At 39.6% G+C, this 22,031-nt stretch overlaps 1 protein-coding gene across 1 annotated transcript; it reads right to left on the reverse strand.

Moving 5' to 3' along the window:
- Nucleotides 1-658: 658 nt before the first annotated feature.
- On the reverse strand, nucleotides 659-20,152 carry LOC130928083 (oocyte zinc finger protein XlCOF6.1-like). Its single transcript, XM_057854310.1, has 2 exons — nucleotides 19,776-20,152; nucleotides 659-2,087 (listed from the first exon to the last, which is right to left on the reverse strand). The coding sequence occupies exons 1-2, from the start codon at nucleotides 19,900-19,902 to the stop codon at nucleotides 1,006-1,008; spliced, it is 1,209 nt and encodes a 402-aa protein (XP_057710293.1). The 5' UTR covers nucleotides 19,903-20,152; the 3' UTR covers nucleotides 659-1,005.
- Nucleotides 20,153-22,031: the final 1,879 nt, after the last annotated feature.

Here is a 22,031-nt window from a genome sequence, read left to right on the forward strand (position 1 = left end):
GTTTGGGCCTGCTTTTCTTCAGCAGGGACAGAGAAGATGGTTAAAATTGACGGGAAGATAGATGCAGCCAAATACAGGAACATTCTGGAAGAAAACCTGTTGGTATCTGCACAAGACCTGAGACTGGGACGGAGATTTATCTTCCAACAGGACAATGATCCAAAACATAAAGCCAAATCTACAATGGAATGGTTCAAAAATAAACGTATCCAGGTGTTAGAATGGCCAAGTCAAAGTCCAGACCTGAATCAAATCGAGAATCTGTGGAAAGAGCTGAAGACTGCTGTTCACAAACACTCTCCATCCAACCTCACTGAGCTCGAGGTGTTTTGCAAGGAAGAATGGGCAAGAATGTCAGTCTCTCGATGTGCAAAACTGATAGAAACATACCCCAAGCGACTTGCAGCTGTAACTGGAGCAAAATGTGGCGCTACAAAGTATTAACGCAAGGGGGCCGAATAATATTGCACGCCCCACTTTTCAGTTTTTTGTTAAAAAAGTTTAAATTATCCAATAAATTTTGTTCCACTTCACGATTGTGTCCCACTTGTTGTTGATTCTTGACAAAAAATTAAAATTTTATATCTTTATGTTTGAAGCCTGAAATGTGGCGAAAGGTTGCAAGGTTCAAGGGGGCCGAATACTTTTGCAAGGCACTGTATGTCACTGTCAATCTAGAGTAGTAACTTTTTAGATTATATATAACCCCCCTGCCCCCAAAAAATAGTATTTGTGAGCCAATCATAATTTCCATACTTATGTCATTATATTATTGATGAATGATTTAGATTTTTTGTAATTTGGGGTCTACTGTTTCAAATATTAGCTGTGAAAAGTGTAGTTTGAAAGAGAGAGAGTATTGTATAAATATTGCCACTCAACTTGAGAGTTAAATCAGGTGAGCCAATAGTTTTGGCAATACTGTGGCTCCACATCATACAAGGATTAGACAAAGCACATGTAAGGCACCAATACTGCCAATCCTCAACAGGATTTGAGGAAACACTACAGACTACAGTTGACCTGTGTGCACAATCTGATGAATGCAGCGTGGATCACAGGCAAAACAGTCATTCGCCACTGCTTCTCACCCCAATACACACGTCTCTTAATCCGATCCTTGCGAGCGAATTTTTGACCACAAACTGAGCAGGAATAAGGTTTTTCACCAGTGTGGGTTCTGGTGTGTGTTTTTAAGTAATGTTTTACATTGAAGCTCTGACCACAAACTGAGCAGGAAAAAGGTTTTTCGCCAGTGTGGGTTCTTGTGTGTACGTTTAAGGTACTCTTATGACTGAATCCTTGACCACAAACTGAACAGGAAAAAGGTTTTTCACCAGTGTGTGTTCTTGTGTGTACATTTAAATTGTAAATTTGAATGTATCCTCGACCACAAACTGAGCAGGAAAAAGGTTTCTCACCAGTGTGGGTTCTTATGTGTATTTTTAAGCTTTTCTTTGCAGTAAAACGTCGACCACAAGCTGAGCAGGAAAAAGGTTTTTCACCAGTGTGGGTTCTTGTGTGTTCTTTTAAGTGGGGACGTTGAGTGAATCCTTTACCACAAACTGAGCAGGTATAAGGTTTTTCACCAGTGTGGGTTCTTATGTGCATTTGACAGTTTTTCTTTGCAGCGAAACCTCGACCACAAACTGAGCAGGAAAAAGATTTTTTGCCAGTGTGGGTTCTTGTGTGTCTGTCTAAGTGGCTCTTCTGAGTGAATTTTTGACCACAAACTGAGCAGACAAGAGGATTTTCACCAGTGTGGCTCCTCATATGCATACGACAAGTATAGTTATTAGCAAAGGTTTTCCCATGGTGAGGTTTTTTATGACCATCATCTTTGGAAGATGAATTTCCATCTGATGGTGCGATGAAAATGTGTGCTTGCGATCCTTCAGTTGAACTGCTGCTTGGAGGCTCCGTCCCTCTGCTTGCCTCACCATCCTCGCTATTCAAGGGCTCACCAGTCGACACGGTGACATCGTCCTCCTCTTTAATGCATGGCAGCTCTACCTCCTCCTTTTTGATTGGAAGTTGCACTTCTCTCTTTAGCTGTTGAGCGTCAGGAGCAAGATATTTGCTGAAGTCTGCAACACACAAGAAGACAAATGATATATTTAATGGACCGTCTACCCAGCTAGTAGGCCGTGAGGTTAGACTGGCTGAGAGAGCGAAAGTGGATATAAGCGCGTGTAACAGATGCATTCTGGGCTGTCATTCCCATGACAAAGATGCACCTATAGACCCTACCCACATGACATCACAACTCCGCTCTCCTGACTGGTGCCGCCCACTTGTCCGTCAACACATTGTGTTGACCTGTTACGGCTACGTACATTCCTCCTATTTACGGCATGTTTTTCTGCTCGTTAACATTAATAATCAAAATGGTGAAGGCGTGTGTGGCGGTCGGTTGCAATAACAGAGAAGATAGACGGAGAGACTTGAAGTTCTACCGGATTCCGAGAGACACGGAGAGGAGAGAGCGAGATGGGCTGCTGCAATTCGACGAGAAAACTGGGCTCCAAACGATTACCACAGATTATGTAGTAGTCATTTTATATCTGGTAAGATGCATTTAATATATATTTAGAGGGTTTTGGGCTGACAACCACAATTAAGATCATTGCTAGGCTAATCGCCGACAACATACACGTATGTATGTAGTGAGAGTGCTATCGCTAAACCATATAAACATTAAAAGCCCTAGCTCCATTGACAAATGACATGAAATACATTAGACTTGACAGTGGATGTTAGCAAGAACAAAATATTTTGAATTGAAAATTTCGTAACTCACCTTCCGAGCACAAGATTCCTGCCGAATTTTCGTTTACGAGGACCTGTTTCACCCAACCAGCAACGTAGCATTTATAAGCCTCCAAGCTCTTAAAGTTTTTCAAACTTTGGTGGGAATAGGCTGATTTTGTGAGGGCAAGATAGTTGTAAATATCAGGGTCAGGCAAAGACGGCGAAGACAGCGGGTCGAAAAACATCGATTTAGGCATCAAATATGGATCTGGCGAATGGATAAACTGAAGCTTTTCCACATAACGCCTTTTATGCAACACATCCAGTGAGTTTACGGCATCAGAAAGCACCGGGTCTTCCATGAAATGCATTTTAAATTCCTCGATCAATTGAAACCAATGCTAATACAGAGACAAAATGACGGACAAGTGGGCGGAACCATACAGCGAGCACGTGGTTTTGTGACGTTGGTGGGTAGGCTCTATACCCTACCCATAAATAAAAAACCACGTGCTCGCTGTATGGTTCCGCCCACTTGTCCGTCATTTTGACTCTGTATTAGCATTGTTTTCAATAGATGGCGGAATTTAAAATGCATTTTATGGAAGACCCGGTGCTTTCTGATGCCGCAAACTCACTGGATCTGTTGCATAAAAGGCGTTATGTGGAAAAGCTTCGTTCTATACAGTCACCAGATCCATATTTGATGCCTAAATCGATGATTTTTGACTGGCTGCCTTCGCCGTCTCTGCCTGACCCTGATATTTACAACTATCTTGTCCACACAAAATCAGCCTATTCTCACGAAAGTTTGAAAAACTTTAAGAGCTTGGAGGCTTATAAATGCTACGTTGCTGGTTGGGTGAAACAGGTCCTCGTACACGAAAATTCGGCAGGAATCTTGTGCTCGGAAGGTGAGTTACGAAATTTTCAATTCAAAATATTTTGTTCTTGCTAACATCCACTGTCAAGTCTAATGTGTTTCATGTCATTTGTCAATGGAGCTAGGGCTTTTAATGTTTATATGGTTTAGCGATAGCACTCTCACGACATACATACGTGTATGTTGTCGGCGATTAGCCTAGCAATGATCTTAATTGTGGTTATTTGTCAGCCCCGTAGATGAGGCCAGTTTCTTTCACTTGGTACCAGCTAAATATTATTCAAAAAATAACGATGGTGGAAGAAAGGGAAGTCACAAACATCTTGAATTTGAAACTATGTCGTACTACGTCGTATGTTGTCGGCGATTAGCCTCGCAATGATCTTAATTGTGGTTATTTGTCAGCTCCGTAGACGAGGCCAGTTCCTTTCACTTGGTACCAGCTAAATATTATTCAAAAAATAACGATGGTGGAAGAAAGGGAAGTCACAAACATCTTGAATTTGAAACTATGTCGTACTACGTCGTATGTTGTCGGCGATTAGCCTCGCAATGATCTTAATTGTGGTTATTTGTCAGCCCAAAACCCCCTAAGTATATCTTAAATGCATCTTACCGGATATAAAATGACTACTACATAGTCTGTGGTGATTTTTTGGTGCCCAGTTTTCACGTCGAATTGCAGCCGTCCATTTCGCTCTCCTCTTTGGATCCCTCGGAATACGGTAAAACTTCAAGTCTCTCCTTCCATCTTCTCTGTTAGTGCAACCAACAGCCACACACGCCTTCACCATTTTGATTATTAATGTTAAGGAGCAGAAAAACACGCCGTAAATAGGAGAAATGTACGTAGCCGTAACAGGTTAACACTATGTTTTGACGGACAAGTGGGCGGTACCTTTCAGGAGAGCGGAGCTGTGACGTCACGTGGGTAGGGTCTATATAGGTTGTTAGTCATTGTGCTTTGACACGTCCTCATCCTTCAGGCACAATCAGTGGCAATTTTATTCATTTATTTTATTATTATTATTTATTGATTAAAAAACAAATGTAAGCGGTTACAATTTCAATCATGACTTGAGTATTTTTTTTCACCAAATACTTTTTCACTTGTACTTTAGTACATATTTTGGGGGATGATTACTTTTACTTGAGTAATATTATTTTGAAGTAACGCTACTCTTGAGTCAAATTTTTGTCTACCATACCCTCCTCTGCTGACATGTGACTCAAAAATGTCCCCAAATGAAGTATTGCGAAGAAAAGAACACCCTATCTACTGTGAAACACGTTGGGGGGGGGGGGGGGGCAGTCATGCACTGGGATTGTTTTGCTTCTTCAGCTACAGGGAATCTTCAGCGTGTGCAAGGTATTATGAATTCAGTTCAACCTTGGATGCAAATGTCATGCAGTCATTGACAAAGCTGAGGCTTAAGTGAGGTTGGACCTTCCAACAGGACAATGATTCTAAGCATACCTCAACCTCTACCACATCTTGGTTGCAAAAGAAGTTCGTAGGACCTTCCAACAGGACAATGATCCTAAGCATACCTCAACATCTACCACATCTTGGTTGCAAAAGAAGTGCTGGAAGATTCTGGAGTGGCCATTGCAATTACCAGACTTAGATCCCATTGAAAAATCTGGTACTTGAAGAAGGTAGTAACAGCACGCAAGCCCAAAAATGTTAATGAACTGGAGGCCTTTGCCCATGAGGAATGGGCAAAGATACAGTGGGGCGAAAGAGTATTTGGTCAACCACTAATTGTGCAAGTTTTCCCACTTGAAAAGATTACAGAGGCCTGTAATGGTCGACATGGGTAAACCTCAACCATGAGAGACAGAATGTGGAAAAAAAATCAGAAAATCACATCGTTTGATTTTTAAAGGATTTAATTCCAAATTAGAGTGGAAAATAAGTATTTGGTCATCTACAAACAACTAACTTCTTCTAACGAGGTGTAACGAGGCTCCACTCGTTACCTGTATTAATGGCACGTTTTAACTCGTTATCGGTATAAAAGACACCTGTCCACAACTCATTCAGTCACACTCCAAACTCCACTATGGCCAAGACCAAAGAGCTGTCGAAGGACACCAGAGACAAAATTGTAGACCTGCACCAGGCAGGGAAGATTGAATCTGCAATAGCTAAAATGCTTGGTGTAAAGAAATCAACTGTGGGAGCAATTATTAGAAAATGGAAGACATACAAGACAACTGATAATCTCCCTCGAGCTAGGGCTCCATGCAAGATCTCACCCCGTGGCGTCAAAATGATAACAAGAACGGTGAGCAAAAATCCCAGAACCACACAGGGGGGACCTGGTGAATGACCTACAGAGAGCTGGGACCACAGTAACAAAGGCTACTATCAGTAACACAATGCGCCACCAGGGACTCAAATCTTGCACCGTAAGACGTTTCCCCCTGCTGAAAAAAGTACACGTCCAGGCCCGTCTGCGGTTCACTAGAGAGCATTTGGATGATCCAGAAGAGGACTGGGAGAATGTGTTATGGTCAGATGAAACCAAAATAGAACTCTTTGGTAGAAACACAGGTTTTCGTGTTTGGAGGAGAAAGAATACTGAATTGCATCCGAAGAACACCATACCCACAGTGAAGCATGGGTGGAAACATCATGCTTTGGGGCTGTTTTTCTGCAAAGGGACCAGGACGACTGATCTGTGTAAAGGAAAGAATGAATGGGGCCATGGAGATTTTGAGTGAAAATCTCCTTCCATCAGCAAGGGCATTGATGATGAAACGTGGCTGGGTCTTTCAGCATGACAATGATCCCAAACACACAGCCAGGGCAACAAAGGAGTAGCTTCGTAAGAAAAATTTCAAGGTCCTGGAGTGGCCTAGCCAGTCTCCAGATCTCAACTCCATAGAAAATCTGTGGAAGGAGTTGAAAGTCCGTGTTGCCCAAAGACAGCCCCAAAACAGCACTGCTCTAGAGGAGAGCTGCATGGAGGAATGGGCCAAAATATCAGCAACAGTGAGTGAAAAGCTTGTGAAGAGTTACAGAAAACGTTTGGCCTCCGTTATTGCCAACAAAGGGTACATAACAAAGTATTGAGATGAACTTTTGGTATTGACTAAATACTTCTTTTCCACCATAATTTGCAAATATATTCTTTAAAAAATCAAACAATGTGATTTTCTGTTTTTTTTCCCCCCACATTCCATCTCTCATGGTTGAGGTTTACCCAGTGCTTAATTTGTAAATCATAAGGTGCCGGAACGCAAAGTACATATGACAGCGCAGGGATGACTAGACACGCACAGGTCCCGGAACACAGGCAAAAACTGGTATCAAAAACAACACGCAAATGCCCACTTGCCATACTGTGGGACTTACAAGCCTCAATTTCAGATAATATCCATGGTATAAATGTTATGACAACAATTTACAATTATTTTGGCTTTTCTCTGCACAGCACGGGCAGTTGCCCACATAACCACATTTACCGCATTAAAAAAAAAAACAAACTAAATTCAATTGTCTTTTTGGCATGTTAAAATAATGTTTAATACTTTAATCCTGGCTGCTTGCTGCCCAAATGCCGCCGAAGTTTTGAAGATGTCGGGGAGGGGCGTGATTTGTCATCAACAAATCTCCGACTCTTTCAAATAACGTTACTTTTTTCATAAACAACATGCACTTCTTGGGATTATTTCTGTAAATGAATTTAAGCAGATTATTTTTATTTTATACATTTTTTAAAAACGTTTTATATTATTATTATGTTCTGTGTAATATATTGATAGGATGATCTATGTCATCCTAGATCGATTGGTTCGCCCTGGGAAGCACATCCTTGTTTGACATGTAATGTCTGGGTATGCGGGGAATATATGTTTATGTTTGATGTATGCGGCACTGCAAGAGTAGCGAGATTAAAGACGTGTGCTACACGGTGTTCACCAACAACGGCCTGATCATTCTAAGTGTAACAAATACACAACATTCTAAACACGAGAGGTAACGGATCTCGCCAAATAAATCCCGGAATACAGGGAGGCGAAAATCAAGAGGAGCCGGAACATGTTCCGGCACAAATTAACCCCTGGGTTTACCCATGTTGACAATTACAGGCCTCTCTAATATTTTCAAGTGGGGGAACTTGCACAATTAGTGGTTGACTAAATACTTGTTTTCCCCATGGTACATGTGGATCACTGCAAGAAACTTGAGTCAAGTTATGCTTCATGTCTAAAGGATGTTGTTGTTGCAAAAGATGTTATACTAAGTAGTAAAGGTCTACACACCTAATGGGTTGAATAATTTTGTCAAGGAAGTAATCACACAAAGGCCATAAATTGGAATATTCCCAAAAATATTTTGGTTATTTCAGCTGTATTTTTCAATTTGACGTGTCATTATTTGATGTGATTATAAACAAGATGAAAAATGAATGTCAAACTTGCAAAAACACCATATACTTTGGGGGTTCAATAATTAGTTACACAACTGTACATGTAGTATACTAAAATATTAAAGCTACATATTTTAAATATGTATTTTCTTTAAAGAATTTTTTAGAATCATGCTGGAAAGGTGAAGTCACAGCGTGTTGCCCATATGCACCAGTATGGGAAATCAGTTGTCCATTAGCAATGCGTTGGTGCCACCTGCCAGTCAGAATCATTCGCTACATCTTTTTTTGTCACAGTTTGGGTCATTCACTTACATACAGGCATGCAAACTGGTTAGGGGTGAAAAAGGTGACAAAGTAACATGGACACACGGCATGCGCGGAAAAGTGCATTTCATAGTGCAAGCAGAGACATCTCGACTTAAACACAGTACATAATAATTCATCCTGAAATCAGAACATATAAGACACGTTAAGTAGCAAATTATATTATAAAATATACAGTATGTCCCATTTGCATTAAACAGAACAGCTGTACAGCATAAAATATGAATTTACAGGTATAAATTCCATTCATTTAACTATTATGTGATAGATAGATAGATAGATAGATAGATAGATAGATAGATAGATAGATAGATAGATAGATAGATAGATAGATAGATAAAAAAAATTACAAGTCTTCAAAAGCATTAACTGTAGTGATCATAACTTTATGTACATACAACCAAAGCAATTAGTCCCATGCTCCTTAACTTCGATTCGGTTTGATAAACTCTCGATGGCTAAACGAATGAAACGACCTCCACAACAAGGCAAAACTCTTCCCTTTCTGTAATTATCAGAGAGTATAGAGGGGCCTTAAATAACTCGTCGTCAAAAATAACTGGTGACCATTCAGAACTTTACTAACAAAGCCCTGAACATGACTTGTATGAAAGGAACTAGTTCATCACTCTAGTTACCTCATTGCTCATGATTCATTTTTTTAATCGTTAACAAGCGCTTTACAAACGGGCCTTAAATAACTCGTCACAACGCCGACTGGCGACAATTCAGATCCCAACTGACGTTCGCCAACTTTACTAACAAAGGCCCGTGTGAATGATTTATGAAGACTATTATAGGCCATCACTCAAACTTTTAGCTTTAAGAAGTTAATCCTTTTTGACATTAATCCCTTACCTTGCCGCAATTTCCAACGGGTCCGGGTGAAAAGCTGGGATAGAGAGGGGTTCCGCCTCCTCATTGCTGATTGGTGATAACTGTGCTCCCGTCTCTCACTATTGTCAGTCATTTGTTGTCACGAAAGAGAGTGGCAGTGATAGGTCTAGGTCATCGGACTAGAGTGTCGTTTTGAGCATGGACTACAGTTTTGAAGTGAACGGTTTCACTCGCTCGCTGACAGCCCCCACCCCCCGCCCCATTTTTTCTCCTTGGATCTACGTGATTCAGAAGAATGACCCATTTTGATTTCAAAACGGCGAAATTTCGCCAAAAGGTGGCAAGTTTGCATGCCTGTACATAGTCTGATGTCTAGCGGTAGCATTGACACTCGTGAATGCTTTCTGTTACGTTACTGCCCCGGAAATATATGTCTAAGTATTTTATGTTTATAATAACATGATTAGAGGGTAAATGAACATGAAAAGTTGTATATACAAAACGATCTTAAGTTGTTCTTGTGTTATAGAAGCCAGCCTATGCTAATGCTAGCAGCTCAAGCAATTTGTGGTATCCATATAATAGTTGTGTATATAAGTGTGTTGTGTAGTTTATTGAATATTGAGTATTGAATATGTGTATATATATTGTTATAGTTATATTTTATAGTTTCACAATACTATGACAAGATTCTGTCCAATATTATATAATATTACTTAAATGCCGAGAATTTAAGTCTTCCAAAATGTTTTTGTGAATTAATAAGTGTCAACAAAAATTCAATTACTAGATTAGTTTAAAAAAAAAAAAAAAAATAGAATAGTTGACAAATCGTTAAAAATGTCTGCTGACTAAGTAGACAACTGTATTTAAAATGAATACAGTTTATTAAAGTAAACACGATATAGTAAAGTGATAAAGCAAGGGCGTAGGTTTGCATTGGGACGGTAAGGACAAAACACTACCAACTTTTCAGGATGCTCAAATTGTCCCAACTTTTAAGCAACCTCATTTGCATTATATAATGTGTTCAGGTATACAGGTCATTTAGATTGTCTTCCCATATGTTGTAAGGATAGAATTGACCCAACCATTATTAAGTGAATTATTTTCGTTATTTTCAGGCTTAATTTGCCCCGTTTACACTTGCTGAATGAGCCAGTCCATGTTTTATTCCTAAAACGCACGTTTGATACGCAGATGACTTGAACACACACACACACACACACACACACACACACACACACACACACACACACACACACACACACACGCACTCACGCACACACACACACACACACATGTCCAAAAATGATTCATAACATAAACATACATACATACATACATACATACATACATACATACATACAGTAAAGGCCAACATTTTGGACACAACTGAAAGTCCCAACCCCATTGCAATAAATTCCACCAATTAACCCTGAAAAGGCATACCCGTGAAGTCCAAAACCATTTTTAGGCGACCCCTTCTTGAAGCTCATCAAGAGAATGGCAAGAGTGCAAAAAACTCATTAGAGCAAAGGTTGGCTACTTTGAGGAGACTAGAATATTGTACGTTTTTAATCATTTCACCTTTTTTGCAAAGTACAAAATCCCACTATTGTTCATTCATAGTTTTATTAACTTCAGTGAGAATTTACAATGTAAATAGTCATGAAAATAAAGAAAACGCACAAATGAGACGTTGTGTCCAAACGTTTGGCCTGTATTGTACATGTGTGTGTTGAGGTGTGTGTGTGTGGGTGGGGGGATGTATGCTATATATAATCATCATCTTGGCTTTCTCCATTTTCTAATCATTACTCTCCAACTGACCTTTTATGTAGAGGTCTCTCTCCCCCGTCACCCTTTTGCTCCTCTGCTATGACTGCTACAGGTCAATAAAGGTGGTAGAGTGATTATTATTATTAGTAGAAGTGCGCGAAATTTCCAATTCTTAGACTATTCGCGATTCAGCCTTGGAAGAATCGAGAACGATTCACAAATATCCAAATTCCGATTAATGAAATATGTCAAGTAAAGCCGAACTAAAACACAGTCAGCGCGGTCTTCGGGACGCAATGAGGAACTGACCGAGACTAAACAGCATGCTTGTCATTACCAGGGTAATGACAATGCTCAACTCATGGCTCTGGCACAACTCATGCTGCTAGATAAAAAACACAACAATACCCGACTGCTGCCAACAGCCGCTACAAACTACGTCCACATAATGCTATGGTAGATATCACATGTTGAAGGAGTTATATGCTGGCACGAAAATGGATCAGGGGTTAAAAAGGTGAGAAGGGTGTGGAGGAAATATGTTCCGGTACACTGTACAACCCAACAAAATATTGAGCTCTGTCGACCCACACTGTGTTTCAGCAGGGCCGTGCAGAGACCGGTGGAGGGGCAGGTGCTCATAGATCAAAAGGGCCACATGAACAAGTAGTTAATACACCTTACAACAACATAACGTCAATTTTAATCAGCTTTACATTATAATTGGCTGTGACTGTGACATACTTTAATTGGCAGGGGGCAATAGTGAATAAAAATCAACACTGTCATCCACACTTTCTGGCTGTGACTCAGTCAGTCTTTACCTTTTCTTCCTTCAACCTCTACATCAAAACTTCCTTCCTCAACTTGTTCATCTGAGAACAAACCACATCAGATGGTCACTGAGCCACCAACAGCACAGTTTTTTTCAAAACTATTATTCCATTATTATCCATATTTGACAACTCTAGCACCTAATAATTAAAGGTATGTAACGGCAACGGGGGTGTGAGACATCAATAGAACCGTTATGTGCCAAAATAACAAATATTGATAAAGTTAACAAAAAACCAATCACATTAATGAGCAATTATCGAAAATGACGAACATTTCCGAAAGTGTTCCGGAAACAGTCGAATGGGGCGGTGACGTCACAACAAGTGATTGACAGTCGAGGCAGAGCCAGGTGCCATTGTTTTTTATAGACGAGAGAGTAGCGTTCGGGTTTGTTTGACCAAAACATCACTAAAATGGTTCAAAACTGCTGTGCAATGCTGTGTACAAATAGCTTTTTATCGGAATATTGTATCCATGAGTTCCCGAACGCGAAAAAAAAAAGCTGGACTACGCAGACAATGGGTAAAGTTCATCCGTGCAAAGAGGGCTAATTTTCTAGACCCAGCCTCCGGCACGGTTTTCTGTTATTTTCCACCTGAAAGCTTCTCGAACTATGGACAAGTGAAATCGGGTTTTGCTGCATGATTGCTGCTCAAAGCAGATGCGGTGCCCACCATACACCAGCCACCTAAATGTCCCGAGATATCAAGAAAGAGGACGATGACTGGCAAAGGAGGCTAAGGTTAAGCAAAGGAGGGGAGCAGCCAAGCTCGAAATGGCCAGAGTGAGTACTCTTTTATAATAAAAAAATGTCACGCATTGGATACAGGACTGGACACATGTATAAATTATCGCTCGTAAAATATATAGAACAAATCCTCTGATCCCATTCATATTTGTGTCTGTTGGCAGAGCGAAAAACTATGATAGCGCAATAAATGATAATTAATCTATACATTACTTTATTTTGCGGTCACGGTGTGTCAGCTTCACAAAAAGAAATGCTAAAAATATCATTCGTTGTTTCCCACACGATCTGCTGCCGATGTTTCATCAGTGTCATTGCTCCCCTCAATGACCGTTTCATCACGCTGCATTGGCGTTCGTTTGGGCTCAAATTGGTAACCCAAAACACCAATTAAAGCTTCGTAACTCTCCTCGTCACCATTAGATGAACATTCGTTACGTCCTTCTACGTCGGATTCGTCGCTGAAACTAGAAACGAAATTGTCTGCCATCATCGCCGCCATTCAGTATTAAAGCACTGAGCCTTTTTCTTGTTGAAGAAACACCCCTCACTGTCAATTCTGAATTCTCTTTTATTGACAACGAGGGGTGTTTCTTCATGAGGGAACCTGGAATATGTGCAGGACGTACACAATGCAACAGCATAAACAGCTCAAAACACCGCTAATTCTCCCCTCACTAGAAGGAATTATATTGATGCAGACAGGTGCTGCCCCCCTAGTGGCCGGTGGCACTCTCTTCACTTGTAATGACGTCACACACACAATCTGCCAGATCTCGGGCGCCGGTTGTTTTAGCTTGACAATCGAACCAAATTTCTTTCATTTTCTTGTGTGTAATTACACGAAGTGGCATGATATGAATACAAAAGGCATGCGTTTATGGATAAATGATGGAATATTAACATTTTCCCAGGGCATGACATACTCTTTAATAAAGCAATGACATAAAATCTTATAGAAAAATAACATTGTAATTGTGTTTACAGTTGTATTTTATACCCGACTATCCTTGCAAACTGTTATTCTTACCAAGTGTGCTATTCACTCAGCTGATGGAGTATCCACTGCCTTTAGCAGCCTCAACCAACTCTTTTTATCCCTCACTCTCCTTTCCAACATAATGAAATATAAATCTTAAGTTTAATAAATAAGACTCCCAGGTGCCTTTTGTTTTTAAAGCTTTCTTAATTTCTTTCTCTCTCAATACCTGTGTCTTTATTATTCAACCAAAAAAACTTGCTTCAATCAAAAAAAAAAAAAAAAAAAAAGTCACTTGAATAAAATTTAAAAAAAAAGTGTGAATGCAAAAATAAATTTGAGCGAAAAAAGGATTTGAAAACTATTTAAAACTATTTATTTTTGATTGAAACAACTTTTTTGATTGAAGTAATGTTGTTTCGCGTTTGGGCCACATTTTGACTAGGAGATTTGTGTCTTTATTATTCATTCAAAAAATAAGTTACTTCAATAAAAAAAATATTTAAAAAAAATTTGCTTCAATCAAAAAAAAAAATCGAGAAAGCTTACGCTTGCGTCAATCATCGTTTCAGTGAGCAGCTTGAAAGGATTTCAGTAGACTCACGATGGCTACGTTCATACTGCAGGTCTTAATGCACAAATTTTTTTCGTGTTTTTACCGACTCGAGTGAGGCATTAACTTTACAGTTTGAACGGAACAAGTTGCATTGAAGTGGACCAAAAAAGTGAGAAAAAAAACGTCTTTTATGCATCTATTTTCCAATGCTAAATCAGAATAAATACGTTGGACATGCAAAAAAAAATGAATTGGTTTGAGGGGGGGCTGCACTACTTCGCCGCGGGTTCTGTTTCCCATTAACCTCGAAAAATGAGGGATCACTGTATTTCTGAAAAGCTTGAAGAAGCAAGAATTATGCCCACCACTCGTCGGGCCGGCCTAAAAAAAAAAAAATTCTCCTTGAATCTACACATTTCACGTAGGTCACCCTTTTTAGACTTCAAAATGGCGAATTTCGCCGAAAGGTGAGTGATTTTCATGCCTGTATAGACCCCATTCACGTGATGTCACAACACCGCCCCCCTGACTTGTGCCGCCATATTGTCCGTCAGCTCATCGTGTTTACCTATTACCGCTACATACATTCCTCTTATTTCTTACTTCGTGTTTTTCTGCTTGTCTAAGGAATCATCGCCTAGTAAACAAACCCAAAAACCTTCCTGACAATCGTTAACATTGATTGATCAAAATGGGGGAAGGCATGTGTGGCGGTTGATTGCGGTAACAGAGAAGATAAACGGTCATTTTTGTAGTTACTGTGTGCCCATTGTTAAAAGGGCAAATCTCTAAAGCAGCACGGTTTGTTTATCTCAGTCCATGATGCGTTTGTGTCGACAGCAGTCAGACGGTGGCAAAAACACCAATTGTCGTGATGCCAACACGATCGCAGACATCATCAGACGGAGACCAAGAAGCTCGTCGCCAAAGTCGTGCAGCAAGAAGGTGAGCGCGACAACAGGTGTTGTGCCGAAAAATAGCCATCCCGCGTGAAATGTCCCACCCTGACGGGAGCGCCCACACGGAAACGACTTTCTTGTACCGTGAATATGTATTATTTTACTCTGCTTGAACTAATAAATCTTGTACTGTGAATATGCATTACTTTACTCTGCTTGTAATAAATATATCTACTAATAAATGTCATACCTGTGTGATTGTCATCGGGATATGGTCATGAAAACCTGTAGACTAATAGATTTCTGTTCAAAGATGGTTATGTGGCCCAGTCCACTATTTGTTACTAAAATACAGTACTAATATTTTGTGTAATATTCTAGCTCCTCCGCGACCCTCATGAGGACAAAGCGGCATGGAAAATGAATGAATGAATTATTTAAAACTGATTTGACAGTCGTAACTAAGAGTGTGACAATATCTCGATACAGCGATATATCGCGATATTTTGCAACCTGATCGGTTATCGATATGCTCCCGTCAAGCATCGATACTTTTATTTGACATATTGGCCATACAATGGAGTATGGATCCTGTAAACTGGTCAATGTTTGTTGAGCAATTCCTTGGCGGTCCACTAAGGGCGCTCAACAGTGGTGGTGAAGGTAAAGTGCGCACAAGTCGCCTAGAGAAGAAGAGCGGTCCCTATGGGTTGAAAAAAATAAAAAAGCTTCGTGAGAACGGTGGAGGAAAAAGTGAGAAAAATATTGCTGAAAATCACACATGTGGACACACTTTGGATTTTACACCAACAATAAAGGAAGTAAGGTGAACAAGGACTTTGCTGTATGCAAGAATTGTCTAATAAAAAGGTTCACTGGCAGCTGGTGACTAATTGGACACCGGATTTCTATGGAGCATCACTTGAGGTAAGAAAGTTTTGCAATGTACTAGTTAGGAGTGGGAACCTCGGGGCACCTCATGATACGATACGATTCGCGATACAAGGCTCACGATAACGATTATATCACGATACAGCGATTATCGATATATTGGTCAGAAATTGGATACATGACATTCTACGATACAACTGTTGAAACGAAAAAGAAAAAAGAAAAAAAAGATATTTAAAAATAGAAAAAATACTGTTTAAGTCATTTATTAAACAGTGACACCTTTTCTGTGCAACATTGCTGTAAAATATAAATCTACTGCAAATTGTGCCCCTGCACATATAGAGGAAACCAACCACGACCACTGATATCGCTTGGAGAGATCATGATGAATGGCACCCTTAATTTCTTTAAAGTTTTAAATCTTTAAAAAAATAAATAAATAAAAAGTGCCGTAGGTGTCAGCAGTTGAGCTTGGAGTGGGGCAATGATAAAATTGGTGGGTCTTTTCTTCGTATATGACCTTTGTTGCTTGGTTTGAGCACTTCCGCTATCTGCTTCAGCATTTAAGATGTAAGATTTGCTCAGTCACAGTCTTCCTCACCTTAAAAACAACAAAATAAAACAAAAAATATTATCCTGATTTTTTTTGTGTTGGAAGTATTGAATTAAAAAAAACATGAATTGAATGTATAGAAATTTAAAAAATTTAATATGTAGGCTACATCAATAATTACCTATTTTTAATATGTAGGCTACATTAATTATCATGCACATCACTTATCTTGGAACCTATTCAAACCATTTTATAGCTTATTGTATCAAAATGACAGTAATAACAGTTTGTGTAGTAAACTAGATGGAAATTGATTCTCAAATAATATCAAATAATTCGGTAAATTCATGTGGGCTTGTTCGATATTCATTTTCATCCAGTTTAGGGTCCTGGTTTATTTTATATCATTCAACACCAAATGTCATCAAAATAATACATGTAAATTAAAAAGTCAATTACATTGCAAAACTTTCTTACCTCAAGTGATGAAAGCGAAGCTCACAAACTACGGTATCCACTACGTCACCAGCTCCCAGTGACACTTATTTTTCTTAGACAATTCTTGCATACAGCAAAGTCCTTGTTCACCTTACTTCCTTTCTTGTTGGTGTAAAATCTAAAGTGTGTCCCCATGTGTGATTTGTAGCAATATTTTTCTCATTTTTTCCTCCACCGTTCTCACGGAGCTTTTTTATTTTTTCAACCCACTTGGAGCTTCCTCTCTTCTTCTCTAAACAACTTGTGCGCACTTTACCCTCACCGCCACTCCCGAGCGCCCCTAGTGGACCACCAAGGAATTGCTCAACAAACATTGACCAGTTTACAGCATCCATACTCCATTGTATGGCCAATATGTTAAATAAAAGTATCGATTCTTGGCGGGAGCATATCGATAACCCATCGGGTTGCAAAATATCGCGATATATCGCTGTATCGAGATATTGTCACACTCTTAGTACTAGTAATTGATTTTTTCATTTAAATGTATTATTTTGATTACATATTTGAGAACCACTTTCCATCACTTTCCATCTCCATCCACTTTTCATCTACACAAACTGTTATGACTGCCATTTTGATACAATAAGCTATAAAAACGGTTTGAATAGCTTCAAAGATATATAAGGTGACGTGCATGATAATTAATGTGTCCTACATATTAAAAACAGGTAAGTATTGCATTTTTAATTTCTATTCATTCAATTCATATATCTTTTAATTCACTCAATACTTCCAACACACACAAAAAATCAGAATTTCAACTCAAAAGCTATTGAGTAGCTAATATTTTTTATTTATTTTGTTGTTTTTAAGGTGAGGAAGAATGTAACTGACTGAGTCTGACATCACAAACGCTGAAGCAGATGGTGGAAGTGCTCAAACCAATGCTTTTGACAACAAAGGTCATATACAAAGAAAAGACCCACCAATTTTATCATTGCCCCACTCCAAGCTCAACTGCTGACTGACACTTACAGCACTGTTAAAATTTTTCAAAAGATTTAAAACTTAAGAAATTAAGGGTGCCATTCATCATGATTTCGCCAAGAAATATCAGTGGTTGTGGTTTGTTTCCTCTATATGTGCAGGTACACGATTATCAGTAGATTTATATTTTACAGCAATGTTGCACTGAAAAGGTGTCACTGTTTAATAAATGACTTAATAAACAGTATTTTTTTCTATTTTGAAATATGTTTTTTTTTCGTTTCAACAGTTGTATCGTAGAATATCATGTATCAAATTTCTGACCAATATATCGATATTTTCTGTATCGTGATATCGTGAGATAATCGTTATCGTGAGCCTTGTATCGCGAATCGTATCGTATCGTGAGGTGCCTTGAGGTTCCCACTCCTAGTCGTAACTCCATTACTGTAATGCGTCCATGAAAACATTTGATGTTTTCATCCATGAAAACATTTGATGTTTTCACTTCAATAAAGCGTTATAAATAAGCGCTCCCATCAGGGGGGACATTTCACGCTGGGCGGCTATTTTTCGGCACACACCGGCCCGTTGTCGAACCGCCGATCAAGTTTCATACAATCGTGACCACGGTGACGCTCAGCTGCCCAAATGTCGGTTTATATTCGGACCGGTGCCGATTTTGGGTACCCGACTGCTCATCGTGACATAAACTGGAGTATGATTGGAAATTTTGTGGTCTCAGGACGAGGTCTGACGCCCGGGACGGGACCCGACGGTAGGAAACATCAATTTGGGCATCAAATATGGATCTGGCGACTGGATTGACTGAAGCTTTTCCAAATAACGGCTTTTATGCAACTCATTCAATGAGTTTACAGCGTCTGAAAGCACCGGTCTTCCATAATTTGCAAGTGAATCCACCTTTAGAAACTACGATCATTGACAATACGGACACACATTGACGGACAATATGGCGGCACAATACAGCGATCACGTGATTGTGTGACGTGGGTGATTGGGGTCGCTATGCGAAATGACAGACTCTGCGGCATTAGGAGCACATGTATAGAAAACTAAATGCGATATGACAGACTCGCCAGCATTCGAAATCAGCCACCATCTTAAAGCAGTAGACTTCCCTGGAAGGCTGTTGTAGCAAACCTTCCGAGCAACCCTAATCAACTTTTTATCTTAATTACTCCTAAATAGGCAAAATCTTGACTTGAATCTATCTTTAAATGATGATTTTAAAACTTTCACATGCCGAAAGTAGACAGAAAGGAACTAATGCAATAATGGGAGCAATTTTAACAACTTTAACGGGTCATTCACAACATTAAATTAATTGAATGTAGTTTAAAGCTACTGATACAGAATGGGGACTTGAGTATTTTATTTACTGTTTTAAAATGTGAACTTGATACTGAAATAGTCGGGTTTTTTTGTCCAGCCTCAGAGGCTTTTTGTACAATTTTTCCAACTAATGTACGAAACATTAAAAGCAGCTAATAGCTTGGGGGAGGGGGTCATCAATAATCGATTTATAATCGAGTCGGAGCCTCTGAATCGTAATTGAAAGCCCAAAGATTCCCACCTCTAATTATTAGAGGCGTGCGAAATTTCCGATTCTTAGATTATTCGCGATTCGGCCGTGGAAGATTCGAGAACGATTCACAAATATCCAAATTCTGATTATTGAATTATACCAGGTAAAGCGGAAGTTAAACACAGTCAGCGCGGTCACCCCTGAAGACGCCACTGGGGGTCAATAAATGATTATCTTTATGATTCAAAACCATAGACCTCCAATGCAATTAGGGAGGGAGGGCTGGCCTTGAATGCTCATCTTTCAATTCAAAATCAACACCATTGGGACGGAAAAAAATGAATAGTATTTTGCGAATCGGTGAACCAACCTGCTAGTCTGCGAAGAATAACTTTTACTTGCATTTTGCAAGCAGTCAAGAGTTGATGTCGTCGCTGAGCTTTTGGGCCAGAAAGTTCCGCCTCGAACTCTGCGGCTGGCGTCCTTCTTGCAGGCATTTTGCACACTTTAGGAGGCTCCTACTTGATGTTCACGTTGTTCTTTGTTCGCAAGCTAAGCTAAACTAAGCTAACTAGGCCGCGAAGCTTCAACGCACACAAAGACTACTTGAAGATGGACGGCCAAATCCTAAGAATTGGTTCCAGTCAAGTAGTTCTGGACCTCTTGTGTCGCGAACTTTGTGGGTTAACTTCGCACAAAAAGCAACTTGTTGCTGAGCACGTTTTTCTTAGCACGGGCAACCGAACTGAGCGTGTGGAGACCAGATGGAGGCGCGTATGTGCAGATAGATGTCGACGTCACTCACTCCGTGAGTAGCTCCGCTACTGCACATGCGTCACTCACATCCTGTCGGTACTCACATAGAGGCAGTCGGACAAATAATTTATACGAAGATATAGACCCTACACACCGACGTCACAAAACCACGTGCTCGCTGTATGGTTCCGCCCACTTGTCCGTCATCTTGTCTCTGTATTAGCATTGTTTTCAATTGATCGAGGAATTTAAAATGCATTTCATGGAAGACCCGGTGCTTTCTGATGCCGTAAACTCACTGGATGTGTTGCATAAAAGGCGTTATGTGGAAAAGCTTCGTTCTATACAGTCGCCAGATCCATATTTGATGCCCAAATCGATGTTTTTCGACCCACTGTCTTCGCCCTGTCTGCCTGACATCTGCTACGCTGATATTTACAATTATCTTGTCCACACAAAATCAGCCTATTCTCACGAAAATTTGAAAAACTTCAAGAGCTTGGAGGCTTATAAATACTTCGTTGCTGGTTGGGTGAAACAGGTCCTCGTCCACGAAAATTCGGCAGGAATCTATCTTGTGCTTGGAAAGGTGAGTTACGAAATTTTCAATTCAAAATCTTTTGTTCTTGCTAACATCCACTGTCAAGTCTAATGTATTTCATGTCGTTTGTCAATGGAGTTAAGGCTTTTAATGTTTATATGGTTTAGCGATAGCACTCTCACTACATACATACGTGTATGTTGTCGGCGATTAGCCTAGCAATGATCTTAATTGTGGTTATTTGTCAGCCCAAAACCCTCTAAGTATATCTTAAATGCATCTTACCGGATATAAAATGACTACTACATAGTCTGTGGTGATTTTTTGGTGCCCAGTTTTCACGTCGAATTGCAGCCGTCCATTTCGCTCTCCTCTTTGGATCCCTCGGAATACGGTAAAACTTCAAGTCTCTCCTTCCATCTTCTCTGTTAGTGCAACCAACAGCCACACACGCCTTCACCATTTTGATTATTAATGTTAAGGAGCAGAAAAACACGCCGTAAATAGGAGGAATGTACGTAGCCGTAACAGGTTAACACTATGTTTTGACGGTCAATTGGGCGGTACCATTCAGGAGAGCGGAGTTGTGACGTCACGTGGGTAGGGTCTATTGAATGGAAACATACTTGGCTTTTGCCTAGAAAATATTTATTAAGAAATAAAGTTAAGGAAGTCACACTCAAATTACTTCACAGGTGTTATCCTGTAAAGACAACAATGGTTAAATTTAAAATTAATATTGATACGTTATGTTCGTTTTGTACAAATGCAGAGGAAACTATTTCCCATTTGTTTTGGGAATGTACTTACTCCCACATCTTTTGGGTTGACCTGAACAATTATATTAATTCTAAAGTTGAGCCATCCTTGAAAATTGTTTTTAGACATATTTTGTTTGGCCTGTCCAATGTTGAAGAACCAGAAATGGATAAAAGATATGTGATGAATCTTATTTTAATATTAGCAAAATTTCACATTCATTGTGTTAAATATGCTAATCAAAGACCAAATTTTCAAGTTTTTGAGATAATGTTTTCTTTATATTTGGCCGATTTAAGTTCCTGTTTGAACCCCAAGGCTATAAGGACCAAGAGACTTTGCAAACAGTACAGCTTGTGTTAAAATTGACCCCCACCTTTTTATTTATTGTTTTTGTTGTTGTTAATGTATGTATGTTGATTGAATGTGAATTGTTCACTGTATGTTTGTATTTGTTTTTGTGTAAATAAAGTTTGTTGAGGAAGAAAAAAAAAAAAAAATAGAGGCAGTCGGACATCCGGGCATTTAATGACGTCACCAGCCACAACAAAGCGTCGCCATATCGACCCT

This window comes from Corythoichthys intestinalis, chromosome 13, assembly GCF_030265065.1.
Source record: "Corythoichthys intestinalis isolate RoL2023-P3 chromosome 13, ASM3026506v1, whole genome shotgun sequence".
NCBI classification, from domain to species: Eukaryota; Metazoa; Chordata; class Actinopteri; order Syngnathiformes; family Syngnathidae; genus Corythoichthys; species Corythoichthys intestinalis.

Excerpts from the sequence above, each read along its gene's own strand:
- LOC130928083 (XM_057854310.1), bottom strand. The coding sequence starts at position 19,902 with ATGCCTGCAAGAAGGACGCCAGCCGCAGAGTTCGAGGCGGAACTTTCT. Across the intron at positions 2,088-19,775 it reads TATTCTTCGCAGACTAGCAG|ACTTCAGCAAATATCTTGCT; the intron begins GTTGGTTCACCG and ends TGTGTGTTGCAG.